The sequence below is a fragment of the Protopterus annectens genome, chromosome 12.part0, assembly GCF_019279795.1.
Source record: "Protopterus annectens isolate FY-2018-M chromosome 12.part0, PAN1.0, whole genome shotgun sequence".
In the NCBI taxonomy this organism is placed as follows: domain Eukaryota; kingdom Metazoa; phylum Chordata; order Ceratodontiformes; family Protopteridae; genus Protopterus; species Protopterus annectens.
In genome coordinates this window covers 138860236-138880498 of record NC_056746.1, presented here as the reverse complement: position 1 = coordinate 138880498, position 20263 = coordinate 138860236, and the positions used below count along the sequence as shown (strand labels likewise).

General features: G+C 36.9%; 1 protein-coding gene across 1 annotated transcript in view; it reads right to left on the bottom strand.

Annotated features, from left to right (window-relative positions):
- LOC122816398 (multidrug resistance-associated protein 1-like) overlaps nt 1–20263 on the bottom strand; it is a 786965-nt gene that overhangs the window by 181629 nt on the left and 585073 nt on the right. Inside the window, exons 18-20 of the mRNA XM_044089156.1 lie at nt 18051–18218; nt 4039–4216; nt 535–586 (exon numbers count right to left, since the gene is read on the bottom strand). Of these exons, the coding sequence (XP_043945091.1) occupies nt 535–586; nt 4039–4216; nt 18051–18218 (398 nt within the window). The remainder of the gene's footprint in view (nt 1–534; nt 587–4038; nt 4217–18050; nt 18219–20263) is intronic.

Genomic DNA, 20263 nt, shown 5'->3' with positions numbered 1-20263 from the left:
GGAAAGCTACTCCCAGTCTCAGACAATTAAGTACCTAAGCTTGAAGTGACTGATAAACCATGTTACTTAAGGGGAGAACAGAAAGCTTAACAACACAACGGAAGTGTGGCTACACTACATTAAAAGAGCACTTAAGACTGATATACAAAGATACTACTGGATTTAGCAGTAGGCTATGTTTTGATAGGGGTTGAATGGCAGAATGTGGGAGGAGATGGTTTGGATGTGCACACAATTCATATATGCTGGGCTACATAGATGCCAAGATTCACCTGTCGAGCTTCACTCTTGAGGTGAATTTCTTGATATCCATGTCTTGAGGCTATAATAACGTGGCCAGCATCAGCAACCCAGTCATAATCCTTTGTGTTATACAAATATTCCCATCTGTTACACTGTTTTTTACCTTACATCTGTATTATTAGTATATACATTTGGAAATGCATAATTATAATTAGTTCATAAATGTGTGGCGATTTCTACATTACAGTTTAGCACACAAGAAACAGCATCAACATTTTACTTCTTACTGACTTGATGGGTTGCTCTTCTGTACCAAGGATTTGCAATCCAGAGTTTCTTCGTTCTGCAATAATTAACGCAATAAAAACATGGTGTTCAGGATGCTGGTAATGTTTTCCTTACTGTTATAACTCACTGGTCAGCCATGGGCACAGAATGCATTAATGCAAATATATGGTACATGTTAGGAGGAAATAAAAATCATGTGAATCTAATCATCAGAAGAGTTTTACATGCTGTTCATCTTGATACATATCACTGTCTGAAATCCGGAAGTTACTCTATGCATTTATATTCCACATGACATTCAGCTACAAGCGGTAAATAATCAGACCACTCCTCACCTTCAGAACAGCCTATCTCATCTTGTCTTTATACCCACTGTGTTTCAGTTGTATTTGTTTTCATTGTATTTAAAGGCATTTACCCAGTAATTAAATGGTAACTTATATTTCGGCATCAAATGATTTAATAGCAGTTTGAATAAAAAGGTAGCTGTTGTTCATTTTTTTGTCTTTGTTGTGTTTTGTTTTGTTTTTCTTTCAGTGAACTTCTGTGACATTAGATAACAGAGGATTGTACCACAATTGGATTGCTAGGTGACAGTCAAACAACTGTATCTTTCTCTCAGCAGGAAAGGCTAAGTCTATAACAGAACCTTTACTTAAGTAGCAACTGTCTTCTGACTAGACTTTGACATGCACCTGACAAAGTGAAAAAAAAGTTCATGTCTACCTTCGGACCAACACATGGCTTGAAGTTCTTTTACGTAACTTATAAAGTGTGTGCAACCCAGTAAGTATCTAGAAATTACACTGTGATATGAAACTTGCATACAAGGGTGTCTACAATTACCATTAAGGTTAGATGGGATGATTATAAAGGATGTACACTTAGTGAAGAATTCTGTCTACCCTGTCAGTATGATCAATGTAAACAAATAATAAGAAAATGCACTTAGAGCACCCTTAATCGCATTATATATTACTTTTTTGTCTTTGTAATAGACTTATAATTATGAAATGTTAGTCATCATGATAGTCACATCAACCCAGTTACCCTTCAGTGTTTCATTCCTGCTTTCTGGTTTATACAACGAGTTATGAAATTGAGGGCTATGTCACAAGAACAAGCTAGGGGAACCCCGTCATTGTTGCTGTGTATTAGAAGGCTGGCATTTTGTTGTAGAATTATGCATTTCAAAGGTAATAAAACTGTAATTTCAAGCTGAAAACCTTAAATCATTAATGCCAGCCAGCAATAAGCTAATCAAATGTCACATTCCTGAATACTGGTAGACTGAATAGCAATTCCCTTCAGCTCAGGGTCATAGAAAATCTAAATAACAGAACATTTCTTTAATGTGAACAAGTAAAGCAGCTTTTTACCTGATACTTTCAGTTAAAATAATGATCTCACATTTAAACTGCATAATTGTGGCACTGAATACCACAAATTCAATGCATCATTCCAGTGTTGTGCCAGTGAATATGGCAATTGCTTTGCACAATAATGACAGAAGATAAAGTAGAACCAGACCAACAGGTAAAGTCACTGGCTAAAGTCTTTAGCTACTGGTAAAAAAACAAAACAAAATAAAGAGCAAATATTGAAACACTGTGTTTATGACTTAGATAACAGGTGGCTTTTCACAGGAGAATACAGGACTGTTTAAGTTACTTGCTCAGACTCACACAGGAGGTGCTGGAGACCTAAAATGTGAATCACAGAACTTGCAGAACATCCCTTATTAGCTGCTCTTAGCTTTAACCCTCTGTGCTATACTGTCAGCTGATGCCGGAGCTACATAAGCTGGAACCTGATGTGCAGTGATCCTTCTCCCAAGCTAATAACTGCATTAATTGACATAGCAGACAAGTAACTGGGCATGTGGCAAGCAGGCAATCACAGGACAGTGACTCAAAAGTACAGCAGGTGTTCCAGCTCTGACTAGAGCCTTGGGAACATAGCTCATGTTAACAGCTCAAGTTCTGGAAGAGCAGTTGTGGAAGAAGAGAAAAGATGAAGCTATGCTTGCCCACCTCTGATTGGGGGGTGACAGGTGGGTGTGCATAGCCATATGCATTGTTCTTGATGAAATTCCCCTGCAAAGACTGAGGATGACACAGATGTGTAGTGATGAAGAGAGGGACTGTTGCATGCGTCACACATGGAGACATGGGCATACCTCATGGCACTATACCATACTTTGCACATTGGAAGCTACATGTATGCACAGGGAAAATATAGGGATGTAAAGGTAATTAGATGTTCCTGGCATCCACTGCAAAGATGACAGCTCAATTTCCTCCAGCCAGTGCTGAAATATTAATTGCATTTCCAAAGATACATTTCTGGATTCTTGATCATCCAGCATTAATCTTGTTAATGTGAATGTTAAATGAAAGCTACAATCTTTATTAAATGTTAAAATTAAGGCAGTAAGGAAGTTATGCTGATGCTGTTATCTCAGATCCTGGGGAGGATTTGAACATAGGCAAGAGAAAAATATTAAATATATTTTAAAAAGTACTGCATTTCACTATAAATCAATTTGAAATATATTTATCTGAATTTATAGTTAAAGAAATGAGAATTTTCAACATGATTAACTCACTTCATAATCTTAACTCCTTAAAAGACCATGAAAAAGCAAAATAAATATCACTTTTCTTACTACAGTAATTTATTTGAACAAAAAATGCATAGTTCTTCTTCAGCAGACTTGCACTCCATAGTGCATAAAGCAGTTTTATATAAACTAAATGCAGTTTGTCAACCACATTTAGATCCTCCTGATGTGTGAAGCACAGTTCTTGGAGGCACAATTGTTGACTGAGATCCACAATGATGGATGACTTTCCCATGTCAAATGCTCAGATTTAGCCTTATATTTTAACTATTAGAGCTGCTGACGTTAGCTTAGAGATGCTGCAATTCTATTTTCTTCTAATAGGAGCCATGAACTTAAATTATTTGCAAAGAACAGGGTGTCTTAAAATATATTCTTGTACTTACTAACATTAAAATATTTCTAATTCCATGTTTTGCTAGTTGGCATTTCTTTTGGAAGAGAATTTAATCTTTTTCCTGTATTTTTGGACTATCTAGTTACTTGGCTGTGATTAAGAATCTAGGTGTCATCTTAGAAATGCATCTTGGCAGGAACCTTTATTTGTACATACACTTTCTGACTGATTACACTGTACTGCAACTTTTGCTGTACAGTAACTCTATTTCTTCATATAAATAAATTACCTTTCTTTCTTTTTTTTTCTTTTTTACACGGCAGCAGAGGATTTAGGCTTGTTACTTACCTAAAGGCTGCATTTAGAGAAATGATTATTTTTCCATTTTACACTAGTGCATTACTGGTTGTAATCATTATAATAAAAAAGCTATAATGAATGCTAATACATTATCACAGCATTAGCAGATTATGTTAAAATGCAATAATCATAACGTGACAGTATATGACAAAATGTGATTAGATATAAATGATATTCGAAAACTCACCTTTCTTCACATTCTGACCCTCTTCTTCGGTAAATGCATGCAACAGATCAGCAAAAATTCCAGTTTTTTTCAGCAGATCTTGATAAGTCCCTATGTCAGATATTTCCCCATCCGACATTACAATCACCATATCGGCAAATGGTAGAAATTTGACAGAATGAGTCACAAGAACTCGAGTCTACAAGAAAATGTGCAGCATCACTAAATCTGTGATAGAGCTGGCAAAACGCTTAAAACAGTTCAATGACATTAAGTAATAATTTGCACAATTTATACATCCTACTTTTTTGTCTGGAAATGGTAAAACGGCAGCCTCTGCAATGCTGTACCTTAAATCATCTCAGTTATTATGAAAACATCAGGAACAAAGAGATGTAGTTTAGAATCAGCTGGTTGGGGAGTGAGGGGTATAGATGTGCTGTGTGTGTGTGTGTGTGTGTGTGTGTGTGTGTGTGTGTGTGTGTGTGAGTGTGTGTGTGTGTGTGTGTGTGTGTGTGTGTGTGTGTGTGTGTGTGTGTGTGTGTGTGTGTGTGTGTGTGTGTGTGTGTGTGTGTGCATATACCCCCCACAGACACACACATATATAATTATATCAGGAAACAGTAAATATTTAAAAATCAAATATCAGATGACTGAGCACAAAAGAGCAAATGCACAAAACACTGAACCATTACAAAGAGTGAATCACAAAGCACTGAATACGTCTCTCCCACTAAAAAAGTCTTACATCAGTAAACTCCAGCTGCAAATCCCATAACAGACACTGCCTGAATAGTGGTACAGTAATGTAATGCACCTCCTGCATCACTTTACTTATGTGTGTTAACCGTAACCCCACCCCTGCCCCTAAACCCAACCGTAGACATTACATTACTAAAAATCTTTCCCTAACAGTACCACTAAACAAGGCACACACAAACTCTCATACACACATATGCCAGTACCAAAGCATACACTCTCTCCCCTTCCCTACCCTTTACTCTAACCCCGACACATGCACACTTGCACAAACACACTAGCTGCTACAATGAGATCTGATTCTTTTTCCCACAATACTCCTACTTTGCTGAGTTATGCAAAACTTTAATTATGCCATATTATAGTCACACAAATGAGCATTAATTTGTATATAATTTTTTTCTTTTTTACATTAACATAAACTCTTCTTTTAAATGAGTATCCAACCTTTCTGATCACACCCACATCATATAAACACAGTATATATATATATATATATATATATATATATATATATATATATATATATATATATATATATATATATATATATATATATATATATATATATATATATATATATATATATATATATATATATATATATATATATATATATATATATATATATATATATATATATATATATATATATATGTATATGGGAAAACTGACTATGGTTGAAACACTGCTTAGCTGACACAATTTGGCTGACTAAGCAAATAGTCATCAGGTGTACAAGACTGCACAATTCTTAGGTTTGGGATATATGCCCTTTCCCCATACTGTAAGTTCTCAGAGACAGTATATATAATTAGCAGGGGGTAAGGGAGGTAAGCCCCTCTGTGTGGGGATGCAGGGAAGCCCCCCCTGCAACAAACAATGTTTTTTGTTGTTTTACTAACTTGAATTTTGAATGTTCTGAGGTTATTGCTTGATGCATGCATAGTGCCATGTTAGTGTTTGCATTTTCAGCATTTTGTGGTCAACATTATGAATGTTGACATTTCAGTCTTGTGATTATATTCAGTAGATCCATACATATATATTTATATACATATATCATAGCTGAAGTCGTGGTGGCTGGTACCATACAGCTTTACATATGGCTGCACAGAACGGTCAGCTAGCATAATTGCGGATGGTCCCTTTGCAGAGGTTAACCCAGAAACAAGCAAGGATGTTAGAGGTAATGAGTGACAACTGCACATAGGGCTATTTAAAGTACAGTGCCCTTAGTGCACAATAGATGCAGGACCATTTGGTCTAAGGATGGTCCAGGGAGATCATATCTTTTTGGTTGTCTTACAAGGCAGGCCTAATGATAATGTTTTACATTTGCAATTTGGCATCATGCATAAATCATGCCACTGTACAGAAAGTCCATCAAGTAAAAAGTGGTGTAAAAACTGAGATCTGAATAATGATTATGAAATGTTACCAAGTAGGGGATTTTGTCTTTAAATATAGTCCTCTTTAAAGATGAATTACATAGAAATCCATCGACAGAGAGAGACACACACACATACAATGTGTGCTATTGAAATGATAGAAGTACAAACTAATTTCTCAGTTATCTGCAGACAGTCAAAAATAATCTGAAAAATTATGGATTGTACCCCAGGAAGGGATTTTTTTTCTTTAGCAGATTAGACTGATGGTCTCATGTTTCTTATGACTCTGTTTCCAAAGCTCTGTTCTGTCGATGCGTGCAGGCATGTGGTGCCCACTATGCATTAATGATAAGATGATGTTAAATCCACTAACTTCATTTCTTTGAAGCGTCCTCGACTGGTGATTATCAGCATAAAATGCTTATTCAGGTTGAGAAGATTCACCATGTTCTGTGGTCAGAAGCAAATAATTAATTAAGTAGATTTCCTAACTAAAGGAAGAAGCTTCCACAATGTTCTGCAGAAAACTCCTAAAGTTATAAAATGATAATTGGCTTAAACAAATAGGATAGGGTGACTTATTACATTTGAATGATATTTTAACTGCATACATTTTGTGTCTATGATCAGGTTAATTTTTAAGCTTTCAGAGTTAGTGCCTCTTTCAATAATTAGGGGCTCATACAGAGTGTAAAAATTAAATTTGGTTTTGAGGCAGTTTCATTTGAAATATATATACTGTGAAAGTCTGAAAATTCATAGGTTCATAGGTAGGTACTAGGCTATTGGCCCTAGGGCCTATACAAGCCTAGCCAAAACGGTAGCCTGGCTTTTGCCACCCAAGAAAATTATTTTCCTGTGCCCCTGTCAAGCAGAACCACAGACGTGATCCCTGGTGTTTATTTCCTATTACCCATCCAATCATCAAGATTTTTCTTGAATAGTGTTAATGAGGAGCTCTGTTTGACAAAGATAGCTAGTCTGTTCCAGAGTATGGGAAGTCTCTGGGACAGGAATCTATCCCTCCAGCATGTTCTGTTTATTGTGGTGACAAGGTTTAGGTCCCAAGAGCATGTAGCTCAGAGGGATTGGGATTTCTTTAAGTGGAGCATGTCCAACAGCTCTGGGTTTGACATAGCTTTGTATGTTAGGCAGAGATCGCCTCTGAGTAGGCGATATGCGATGGAGTAAAGCTGGAGTTTTTTGAGACAGTCTGCATAAGGCATCTGTTTGAGGCCAGTAATCCTCTTTGTGAGGTATTTTTGCAGCCTTTCCAGTTGTTGTAGATGTCTTGTGAGGTACATACCAAAAGAGGCGTTGTACTCTATAAGTGGTCTAATGAGTGATGAGTAGGGGGGAACAATGACCTCTTTTTTTCTGGATGAGAAACCTTTTGTGATGAGGTGTGCCATGTAGAAGGATTTCCTGATCACTGCACTGTGGCGATGTGATTATCAAAGGAGAGACTACTATCCACCTGTGTCCCAAGGTCTTTTATCTCACTTTCAGTGTTAAGTAGACTACCGCCTATGTTGTAGCTCATGGGTAACAGAGTTTTTACCAAAGGGGATGACAATGCACTTTTTGGCATTGAGCTTGAGACCATGTCTTTGACACCAGGCATCTGTCTCAGTGAGGCCCTTTTGAAGGATGTCCACATCGTTAGGAGTTACAATTATGGCTCCTAGTTTGCAGTCATCTGCAAATTTAGTTAGCCAAAGACCTTCTGTGTTAGCCTGTACTTCAGAGAACTAGATACCAAACAGGAGAGGACCCAGGACTGAACCCTGTGGTACTCCACTTGTCACTGGTCTGAAGTCTGATTTAGAGTCTGCTACTTTCACAGTCTGGGTTCTGTCAGTAAGCCAGTTGGCAACCCATCTTGTGACATAGGGATTTATACCTAGTTTAGTGAGTTTATCTATAATTCCAGAGTGGGGAATAGTGTCAAACGCCTTGGCGAGATCTAGATAGGCTGTGTGAACCACCTTACCCTCATCTATGGCTTTGGTGACTATTTCAAAGAAGTCTATCAGGTTTAAAAGACATGATCTGCCTTTTACAAACCCAAACTGTGTGGGATCCAGAGTCTGGAGATCTCCAATGTCTTTGTTTATGAGTTCCATGATGATACGTTCCATGGCCTTGCAGATGAGGCTTGTCAGGCTAATGGGGCAGTAGTTCCCGGGGTCTGTTGTGGCCCCCCTTTGTGGAGTGGGATAACTGTCGCGGTGTGCCATTCAATGGGCACAAAGCCTGAGGTGAGGCTATGATTGAACATGGTACATAGGTAGTCTCTTCCTCAGACCTGTAAACATATCTAAATCCATATCAGTTATGTACTATACATAAACATTATAGTCAGTCAAACCATCCATGTAAAATATAACATAAATCACTATTTTAAAAATAAAAACATGTGTAAAATAACAATCATCTTATATGAACTCTATCATAGAAGGGTGAAACTAAAAAGAAACTAGCTAATATAAATATAAATAATATAATATATCAGGAAAATATATAGAATACATAACATAAAAAAAATATAAAAGTAAAAAAATAAAAATATAAATATATTATATTATTTCAAATTTCCTCCAATAAGGAAGGGTTGGTTGAATGGGAACATTCAATCCAGGGCTTGAATCAGATCTCAGATCTAAACCTCAATCCATTGTCTACTCTCTGTAAAGGTGTAAATATCACCTCCTCTAATCTCTGTAAAACCTCTCTCTCTCTCTCTACTATTCTAAACTTAAAACTCTGAGTCTCTCCTATGTTTGGCTAAAGCATTAGTCAAAGCAGCAGTCCATCCTAATATGATGTATAAGGTTTTTATGTATGTATTCTCCTATATTTCCTGGATATATTATTATATTTATATTTATATTAGCTATTTGTTGTAGTTTCTATCTTCTATGATATAGAGTTCATATAAGATGATTGCTATGTGAGCTATTTTTTTTTTATGAACATACATTGTTTAGTTTATCGCTTATTTTTATTTTATTTTTATATTATATTTTATGTTTATTTTTTAAAATAGTGAATTTATGTTATATTTACATGGATTAAGGAATCATATATTATTATATATTATTATATTTTTTAAGGTTTGGACTTTATATATTATGTATGTGTATATCACTTAAGTTTTATTTTTGATTTTCCTTTTTATTTTGTATTTAAAACTAATGGACTTTTTATATGTTTATTACAGGTCTGAGGAAGCCATATGGTGAAAGCACTAACCTGCTCATGAGTTTTTATACATTAAATTGATCCTTATAATTAATTATTGGCTGCATTTTTTTAGTATAATTTCGCGTAGGGCCTACTGGGACTAGTATGAGGGGGGATGAGATTTTTTGATAGGAACCTTGACTACCTTTTGTGTTTTGTGTTTTTGTGTTATGGTACTTAGGTGGGGTGCCAGTTCATTCTGTAGTTCATGTAGAAGGCAGCCTGGGATGTTGTCAGGTCCCATGGATGCTGTGTTCTTGGCTTTGGAGAGTGAAGTTTTTACCTGTGCAGCCGTGATTATAGGAACTTTGCATTCTTCCGGTATAAAGATGGGTCATTTAGGGGGTGAGAGGGGGGGTAAAGTTAGCACTGTACCTATCTGCCAGGATGTTGGCAATATCAGTTGGTTCTGTATATTTAGTGTCATTGTGCTGTAACTCAGAGCAGATCTGAGTGTTGCCATTGAAATTGTTGACATAGCTATAGAATGCTTTGTGGTTATCTTTATAATCAATGGCAATTTTGTTTTCATAACTAGCTTTGGAGGATTTTATGAGGGCTCTCAGCTTCTTACTGAGGCTGACCAGGGAATTCCTCCAATCGTGGAATTTTATTCTTTTTTGCAACAGTTTCTTTCTTTCGCTGTAGAGTTTGTTTATGGCAGAAGACCACTAGATTGGCTTCCTTTTTTTGGAGGATAGCATCTTAGTTCTGTTAGGGATAGCACGATCCATGCACTCATGTAAGTGCTTATAAAGTGCATTTGTGTAGGATTCAGCAGTCGTACCTCTATTGTCCATCTGCATGGGTGTCGTGAAGTTTGCCACTTCTGTCTTAAGAAGCGTGAAGTTGGCTTTGGAGAAATTTTTTATAGTTGTTTTCCTAATGGGGGGTGGGAGTGGGATGTGGATGTCTAGGGTGATTAGCTTGTGGTCGGAGCTGACCTCTGGTGTGGAACACCGGTCACCCATGTTGGCGATGACCAGGTCTAGGATATTGCTGCCCCTGGTGGGGGTGTGGATAAGTTGATCCAAAGCATTGGAATTTATGATTTCCAGAAAACGTTGAGCAAAACAGTTGGTACATGAATAGTTTTCCCAGTTAATGGTAGGGTAGTTGAAATCACCCATTATTAGAGTGTTGGGTTGTACCTTAATATTTTCCTGTGTATCAAGAAAAGAGGAGTGGGAATCCTGGGGCATGGTGGGGGGTCTGTAGCAAGCTACAATCTGGATTGTGGTTTTGCCCAGAGTTAATTGAACTTGGATAATCGTGGATGCATTATGCTGAGCAACTAGCTTGGAGGTGTGGATATCCTTAATGAATATGGACACGCCTCCACCTTTAGTGTTTCGGTCCGGGTTTGGTGGCCGAAAGGTGTGGTATGAATTATAGCCTGATAATGCAGGGGTGCTCTCTGGAGCTTTGAACCAGGTCTCTGTCACTGCACAGATGTCAATGTTCTCCATTTTAAGGAGTCCCTCGAGTGAGTGCATTTTGAGGTTTAGACTTCTAGCATTGAGTAGCATTACCCTCAGATTTTGCTTGCTTGTACCTGTTACAGTGGTGAATTTGTCATTTGAACCTTGCCTAAAAAAGGCACTATAGTGGTGGCAAGAGCCTTTGCCAGTATCCGGAATACCAAAGGCGACAGGTGCAGGCCATCTCTGGCAAAGCAGCGTGGCCTGTCAATCATGTCATTCCAGGCAGACAGATACTGGATTCCCTTAGAATGGCACCAGAAGCTTAGCCAATTGTTAATGTCAATCATTTTGTCCTTGTACTGTGGTGTCATTCTGGGTGATGGCAGGATACTACTCAGGGCTAGGGTCATACCGGCCTGGGCTACAAGATTGGAGAGCTCCTCCATGTCTCTTTTCATGTAGTCCAGGGAGGTACGTCTCAGGTCATTCACACCAACATGGACAATGACAGAGTCATATTTGTACTTGTTGTGGAGTGACCTGACTGCATGCGTTATGTGGTGGATCCTGGCACCTGACAGGCAGCTGACAGTAACTTTTTCCTTGTTTAGCCTGGTGAGTGGAACATCAGTGTGCCTGACTATAGAGTAACCTATGACTAGAGTGTTGGGTACGATATGCCTTATGGGCTGTAGTTGAGTGGCACACTGAGTACGTGGGCTATGTGTCATTTGGGTTGTGTTGGGGGCTGGAGGTTGCTTGTATTTCTGCTTTGGAGGTCTCTGTTGTTTGGGCAGATTTGTACTGACAGCCTCTGAAAATGTAGGTGTGTGTTTTGTGCTTCTGTGTGTGTGTGTGTTTTGGTGGTGTAGGTTTTGAGGGACTATGTGATGAATGTGGTGCAGTGCAAGTGTTTACCTTCTCCTCTTGACTGTCTAGGCCAGTCTTTGGTGAAGAGAGCTTTACTTCCAGTTTGACTATATAAGTGCATCTCTCACAGGTCGTACTGTTGGGTGGTAGGAGGACAGGGTTTTCTGTGTACATGAGGCAATTGCTGCATTGTCCCAAGATGCCCAGATTCATCAGGTAGACAGGAGAAAACACCGGGAGCTGACCTTTAGACATGCCTGAATAGGTGCTTGTTTATTAAGTACTAAAAACTGTTTTCCTCTAGACAAGTGAGGAAAGTTGAGTGCTGTAGTAATTTGTAACTTATTTAGTGCTTACAATGAGTTCTGAACAAGTATCAAGATAAAAAAATAGATGAGTGCTAAAACTAAAAAGCTGGCTAGTTGCAAGGGAAATTTTGAAGAATAGACTTTATGGCGCCAGGAATAGTTTAACCCCAGTTAAGTGGGGGGGGGGGGCTTAGGAGCTCACGAACAGTCCTGGACACAGCAAATCCATATCTGACCTGCCACAGGAAAGGGGGGAAGCAAGCTTAGAATTTTTTTTTTCCAGTAAAGTGGAAATGGAGAAAGCTGGAACAGAAGTTAATTCAACGTTAAGAATCTGAGTGGGTTGGCATTCACAAATGTTCTCTGTTAGATTGAGTGAACTAATGACACTAGACTGGGAGGAGTGTCACAGATCAAATATACAAACAGTATAACAGTACAGTTTTATACTGTTAAAACAGTATAAAACAGTACATAAATGCAGTGAAACAATAAAAAAGCTTTATAACAGTGCAAAAATATAGTAGATCAACTGTATAGCACAATTATAAGTGTTTCAGAAGTGCAGTTCAGTGAAATAAGTGTAAGAAATAACTTAGCCTGCTCTTGGAATCTTGAGGAATTTCCACTTATGCAATGCAATCCAGATACAAGTTAGGCTTCTCTTCATCAAAAATATTTTTGCATTGTATGTTTATAACCTGATAATTATATAACAATAGGCACAGAAAGCTACTAGTCTAACGATGTCTTTAGAGAGTAATGATATTTACTGAAAAAAATTAAAATAACAAGAAGGAATAAGATGATGCATTTCCATTGTTTTATTAACGTGTATCATGACAACACACTGTAGGCCTCACCAGACTTGAGGTAACTCTACTACTATAGCTGGCGCCATGATGTCTAAATAAGATCCATGCCTAGTCGCTAAAGAAACAAATCTGGTATATATCATGTCATTTCTGTGGGAACATTTTCATATAGCCCCAAATAATGCTGTCAACAAAGTAGCATGTTGTGTTGTTAACTATCCATGGAAAGTTCTGAAAAGACAACTAAATAAAAAAAGAAAAACAGCATATGTAATTGCTAATATAGGTAGTATTTAACATATATGATGGAGGAACATATAAGCTGAATTAGTAATGCAGAATGTGATGAAATGTTAACCATATGAAAATGATAAAACTACAAGAACATATTGTGTTATGTCATATAAATGTAAAATCTTCATTGTCCTTTTAAGAAGATTGTATACATCAGAAGGTTATTTGGAACTGTTGAGCTTGTTTAGAAATGACAAAATATGTTGAAGTAGTAATCATATGCAACTAATACAGGTTATTGATAATTTGATGAAGCACTTTTATAAATTAAATAGTGCAGAACATGGAGCAATATTAACTATACTTAGATGAAAGCACTACAAGAAAATGTGGGGTATGTAATATAAATGTTCTTTATTCTTTTCTTTCATGAGTATCATGTGCATTGAAATGATATTTGATATGAACTGAAAAACTAATGCAGAACATGGTGAAAATGCCACCTGAACAAGTTAAAAGTATAATTCATAGATCTATTACAGTATATCTTTATTGATAAAGTGCAGAAACCAGTGAAGGGCTAATTATACAATTTTATTGCAGTGATGAAAAATATGGTATAATTTAGTCATGTAAATAATCTGATATTAAGGTGACTATGACCATTTATTGAAATATGGTCTGACACTGAAGGCAGAAACCATAAAAGCTGGCTTGCTGCCCAACATGAAAAAAAAAAGTAAAATCATGCCATCTAACCCTATCAGTTATTTTCAAACAGATAGGAAATAAGTGAAGATAATGAAAGATTTTATTATATTGGGCTCAAAATTTCATTATCCTGGGCTCAAAGATCTCTGCAGATTGTGATTGCAGCCACAAAATTAAAAGAAACTTGCTCCTTAGAATGAAAGCTTCGACAAATCTGGATAGAATTTTGCAGGGCAAAATGATCTCATTCTTATAGGTTCGTAGGATGATACTAGGCTATTGGCACGGAGGCCCTTATAAGCCTAGCCAAGAATTTTGCCCATGTTCTCATAAAGTCAGCACCTATTTCCCCTGTTCAGCAGGGATACAGATGGGATCCCAGTGGTGTATTTCTGCTAACAAACATGCATTTAATCAAAGCTACAGTTTTCAAAGCTATGACATATGTCTGTGAGAGTTGGACTATAAGTAAAACTATGCATCAGAAAATTGGTGCTTTTGAATAATGGTGTTTGAGAAAATGTTGGGAATCCCATGGTCTGCAAGAAGATGGAAAAAGTCAACACTTTAGGAAATAAACCCAGACTGCTCACAGGAAGGTTTGATAACAAATTTAATACTCAAATATTTTGGCTATATAATGTGAATACAGGATTCATTATGGAAAGAAACTGATGCTGGGAAAGCTCAAAGGCAAATGAAGAAGGGGTAGCAGAAGTTAAGATTTATAAACAGCATTACTGAAGCAATGAACAGCAATTTGCAAAAAATTAAAGAAGCAGTTGTTGACAAACTGGCCTACTATATTAAAGTCCTTGAGCTTACAAAATGTTGGGCTTGGCAAAATGACTAAAAAATATCAACAACCCACAAATAAGAAATATAGTAACTCTGTTATTTATGATTATAAGTAATGAGGAGACTTCTTAACACTAGAGATTTTTTTCTGTGAAATTTTTCCCTCCACACTCTGCTGACCATCAAGCCTCCTACCCTGGGCATTTGTTTCATAACCCTGGGCATCCCCAGTTTAATGAGAAAGTCATCTACAGATCTAGAGGGACTGTTATTGAGGCAACCATGATGGTCTCCTGTTTCCTCACTAGAGATATAAAAATGAAGGCAAGCACTCTTCCTGTCCTGCTCAAACACCACTTTCCTCCCCCATTCAGTTATTTGTATCCAATCCTTCCTGCACCTTCCATAATTCTAGGAATTTTCAATGTTGGGAGACTACCCATAATGCATTTCCATTGTATTCATATTTCACACCTTATGTGTTGCCAGTAAGGCAACAGTACCAGGGTACTTTCAACCCCCCAATACTTTTACACCCTTGAGGAGCCATCAGTGGAAGGAGATCTTCACTCTGACCAGTGTTGGCCATCATCCACATAAAATGGAGGACTTCCTCATCTCCTTACATTTCTGTTAATGAGTGTATTTATGATATAGGTCACAATTCTTCTCAGAGTAGGGAAGCATTGGACCCGCCTCACTTCTCTGGAGATCCATTATGCCTTCTTTTTGCGAGTGTATGTTCAAATGCCTCAACAAGAAAGGCTACTGCTACATGATTTAGTGGCTAAATACCCACCTCTTGGCCATTCCTTACATTGCTGTCCCTCCTTTAAGGAATGTGTGTCACTAGGTACCCCAACCCACCCCCACACAACCCAGAATATACAGAACTTTCCAGCCCATGCAAGCAACTGAACCATTTACTTGCACCGTAGCCACTTACCTGCACTGTAGCCACAATTATAACCCTGCATGCCACATAAGTGGCTGACACTAGTGAAGTTGTGATAAATAGTGAGTTTCCTCAGCTGTGTCTGAACATGGGGATGAAAGCAGAATATTGGTATGCTTAAGGATAAGAAGCAGTAAGACGATTACATGATGGTATTAAATATTTCGGAAGTTTGTTCAGGTATATAAAATATGTTAAAAACACGGTAGTCACAAACAAACAATTTTAATGAAGCTTTTGGGTCTACACCCTTCATCAGCACATAAAATCACCTTACATAAGTTGCATTTAAATAGAGGAAGCACTGAAAAACACATGATCAAGCCAGCCAACCAGATACAAACCAAAATTAATTATGCAAATAATTTAAAATGCATCACACCCAAAACTCTTAAAGAAGTTTTACTTATATTAATAAAAAACAATTTTATATAGATTAAATATAGTTACATATAGATAAATCATTCATATCAAATAAGAACTTTTTTTAAAAAACTTTTTTTAAAACTTTTTAAAAGGTAGCAGCTCAAAGTTAGCATCATAAATTCTCCCTCTGAATCAAAACTGGTTTGAGACTTACTGCTCCATTCAAGCCAGGCCATTTATCAGCCTGTAAACGTACTATCCACTCATATTCCTTCAATAACAAAAGATTTTCCAAGTCACCACCCCTAATACCCATTCGTACAGTGCATATGCATCTGAATTTAAAAGCATGAGTTTGAAATTCATGTAAATGTCTGAATAAACCATTTGTCTCAATCTTGACCTATGCTCTTTTATTCTATCTTTAAGCTTCCTGGATGTTTTCCCTACATAAAATATGAAACACAGGTAGCTAAATAAACTAACTTAGTAGTACTACAATCTGCTTTGCAAGTAAACTTAAAACATTCACCTGTTGTAGGATGTCGGAAGCTATTATTACTATCATTAATATCAGAGCAACAGACACAATTATAGCACTTGAAAGTGCCCACTTTAGTACATAAAGGAGCAGACTCAGTTTGAAAATCCTTATAACATAATATTTGCTTAAACGTCTGACCATTCCTAAAGGCAAACCTTGGTACTGGACCTAAAATGTCCTTTAAATCTGGTTGAGACATTAAAATTACCCAATTCTTTTGAATTATTTTACATACATCATTTGTATTGGCATTGGTGACTTGGAAAATTGTTTGTGACTACCGTGTTTTTGGCTACTTTTGGATGAACAGTGACTTAGTGTATCTTCGTGATATAAAATATGTTGCCATCATTGGAAAAGTTTACTTTCACTTAAAAAATGGGCTTATTTCTGAAGGGTCTGTCATGTTTATGGTAGTAAATTATAACTGCAAGTAGAATGTTGCAAATGTGAGAGGTACACGTTTTTTTATCAGTCATGCTTACTGTTCTGTATTTGACTTAACAAGATGGTCAAATTAGATGTTTAAGCAATATCAGAGATAAAAGCAATGATAATAGTCCCCCTACCTCATGTTGGTTAAGCTGATAGATGGGCAAAGTGACGTCTTGGTTGAAGTAATGGTATGATACAGACTGGTGAAAAGTAGAGGTATAAAATGAGATGGGACTGCATAGACTATTACGAACTATATGAACTGGGTGACATGCATTACTGAGGATATTCCCTCAGGACTGAGTAACAAAGGGCACTGGAGTTTTGTATTACAAAAATAATTAGAACTCTTAGTAATGGGACATGCATGAGATTCAGACACTGGTCTATGCAATGTGAGAAAAGGAAGCTACATAAGCAAAGGTATAAATGTAAAAAATAATACAATAATGGTGGAGTAAGCTGGGGTAGATGGAATGTTTTATAGGCTCATTTAACAGGCGTGGTTTCATGTTTTCTGAGGGAGGGTTTTGGGGCCGCAGGATAGGGACTGCAGCATTAATGAATAATCAGATATGATGAGCAGTAATAACACAATAACTATATTGGTAGAGAAGTCTATAGATGACGGTTTGTTTTGGGAAAAAGGGTAACGGGCATATAAGAAATAATTTATATCTAGCTTTCATCCCATACAAACTCTATGTTAAATAAAGACAAGTGTGTACAATTGTTTAATGATATACATTCCTAAGTTAGGAAATGTTTTTAGGAATATGCAAAGCATACAGTCATGAAACTAAGATGATAAAGGGATAGTACTGTAGTATTAACATGGAAGCTGTTGAAATGAAGAGGTTGTAGCAATGGGGTTATGAACTTTGGTGGAGCTATGCCTCATTATGGTGTTGTAAATATAATAAGTAACACTACTTAAGAAGATTTTTCAAAATTGTGTCAAGAATTGATATACATTCAAGAGTGATTATAAAACATGTTTTGCCATTACAAAAGTAAGCAACAGCTTGAAATCTCCCTTTAGGTATCCAAAGCATGATTATGTGTGAAGCACCAAAATGTTAGTGAGTTGTCTAACATCTTTCTGTTTCTAGGCCGCAGTTTGCATGACCAGGCATCTGCAATTCAGAATAAGTATCATTTTGTTGGTACTTACCTTGTCTTTAAGTATACCATTTGGCCCAATAACATTTTCAAAAATGTGTTGTCCGACAATGTTATCGACAGCAGACAATGGATCATCCATTAAGTAGACGGCAGACTTCCTGTACAGGGCACGGGCAAGGCTTACTCTTTGCTTTTCTCCCCCTGACAAGTTAACACCCTGTGTAAGAAAACAATTATAATGGTTAAAAAAAGGCTAAGCATATGGATTTTCTATTTCTGCCAACATGTAAGTATGACTGGAGCATATTTTCCTTCCTTACAAAGCCATTTTAGCATTGTCATGTAGAAATAAGCCATGACTTAGCTGTTTCTCTACTTGCATTGCTTTCCTGTGTTATTTGCCCATTTAACGTCTGGTCCTTACAGCATACTACCACTTACACATTGGACACTTGGTCTTAAAAGCACACAGAGCATGTTTGTAGTCTTTATCTTTTTTTTTTCCCTTATTAATTTTAACATCATAACTACATGCTTCAAAATAACAGCTAACTATTGATTAATAGTGTGTACAATCAGCTATGTAAATTAGTTTTGCAGGAACAATTACATGGTCCTTAGGCATCAGCAGAGGATATGCCAGTTGGTGAAAGGTGATTGAGGGCTGCTCATTGTAGATGGAACTTAATGAAGATGAGCTGCTGGGGTGTTATGTTATTTACTTTACTATATTATTGCAAATGCCAGTAAATAAAGTACAGACATGGCTGTTTCGCTGCAGGTGAACTTTGAAGTATATTAATATACTTGAGGAGAGTGATGCACAGACTTTACTAAACTGTTAGACACTGGATATCATGTTTTTGTTTTCCCTTTTTGCTCATTTATTGCAGTTGTCTCATCTATTTGCAGAGTCATCATAGTTGTGTGTACTCTGCATAAAACGTTAGAAGATGGGTACTTATTGACTTGTGCTCCTGGTCCTGGATGAAAGTGGATCTCAGATTGCTAGTTCATTTACTTGGTTAATGAATGAAATACATTAGATATGGTACTTTGAACATACACCTAGCAGTGGCTAGATGTACAATCATGCACTTTTAAAAAAGAAAGCATGGGTGATTATGGGCATCTGCAATAGCACCCCAGGGGTACCCATACATGGTAGTAAGTATAATCCCCCAGGAAGTCAGTGTACGTCTTCATTCTACTGAAAGTGGGGAAAAATTGTAGGTACATCTAAACAATTCTAAAAGACCACACAGGATAACCCAGTGGCTCCTTTCAGCCACTTGCCACTTGGTATCAGACAGGCTGTTTGTTGAGAATTTTGACTGCAGTAAATTGTCAGTGAAACTTTTCCTAGGGTAAACAAACTGTTGGCCACCATCTGGAATTTGCCCTTTTCCCCACTGTAGTGTGACCTAGGAATTGGTATATTTAGTTGTGGGGTGGGCAAAGCAGTCTCCCTGGGTAGGTTTTACATTTTATTATTTTCTTTCATGGTTGCTAGGGTGGCCTGTCATTGGTTTACCCTAGGAAAATCTCTGCTGAAAATAAAATTCTGTTCAGCTATTAGCGGCTTTAATAATTAGGGGTTCGACGAATGCCATTTCAATGATCTGCCATTCGATAAAGTGATATAGACTATATATATATATATATATATATATATATATATCTATATATATATATACATATATATATATATATATATATATATATATATATATCACGATAAGATTTGAATAACTTAGCTGGCAGCAATGGAGGAGACTAGAATTTGGATTTTGACATTACATTGTCATATGGAAAAAGGCCAGACACCAGATTGCCCGACAGCTAATTGAGGGAAAATAAGAATATTGAAAGAAAGCACCAAGCATACGGTTAAGGATCATGAACAAGTAAAATATGAATTCAGTGCAACTGAAGCCAGCTGGCCTAGAAGACAATGCCTTTATATAAAATATGGCAAGGCAGGTATACATGTAAGCTATTATGACTTAATAAGTACAAGGGGTCCAGCAATATACAGCAAGGAAATATGGTACGTAATTAATGAGATCAGGAAATTTGAAAGCTCTGGTCAATATACAGTGAGGAAATATGGTACGTAATTAATGAGATCAGGAAAATTCAAAGCTGTGTTCAATATACAGCGAGGAAATATTTTACGTAATTAATGAGATCAGGAAAATTGAAAGCTGTGCTCAACATAAACTCAGGAAACATAGTACATAATTAATGAGATCAGGAAAA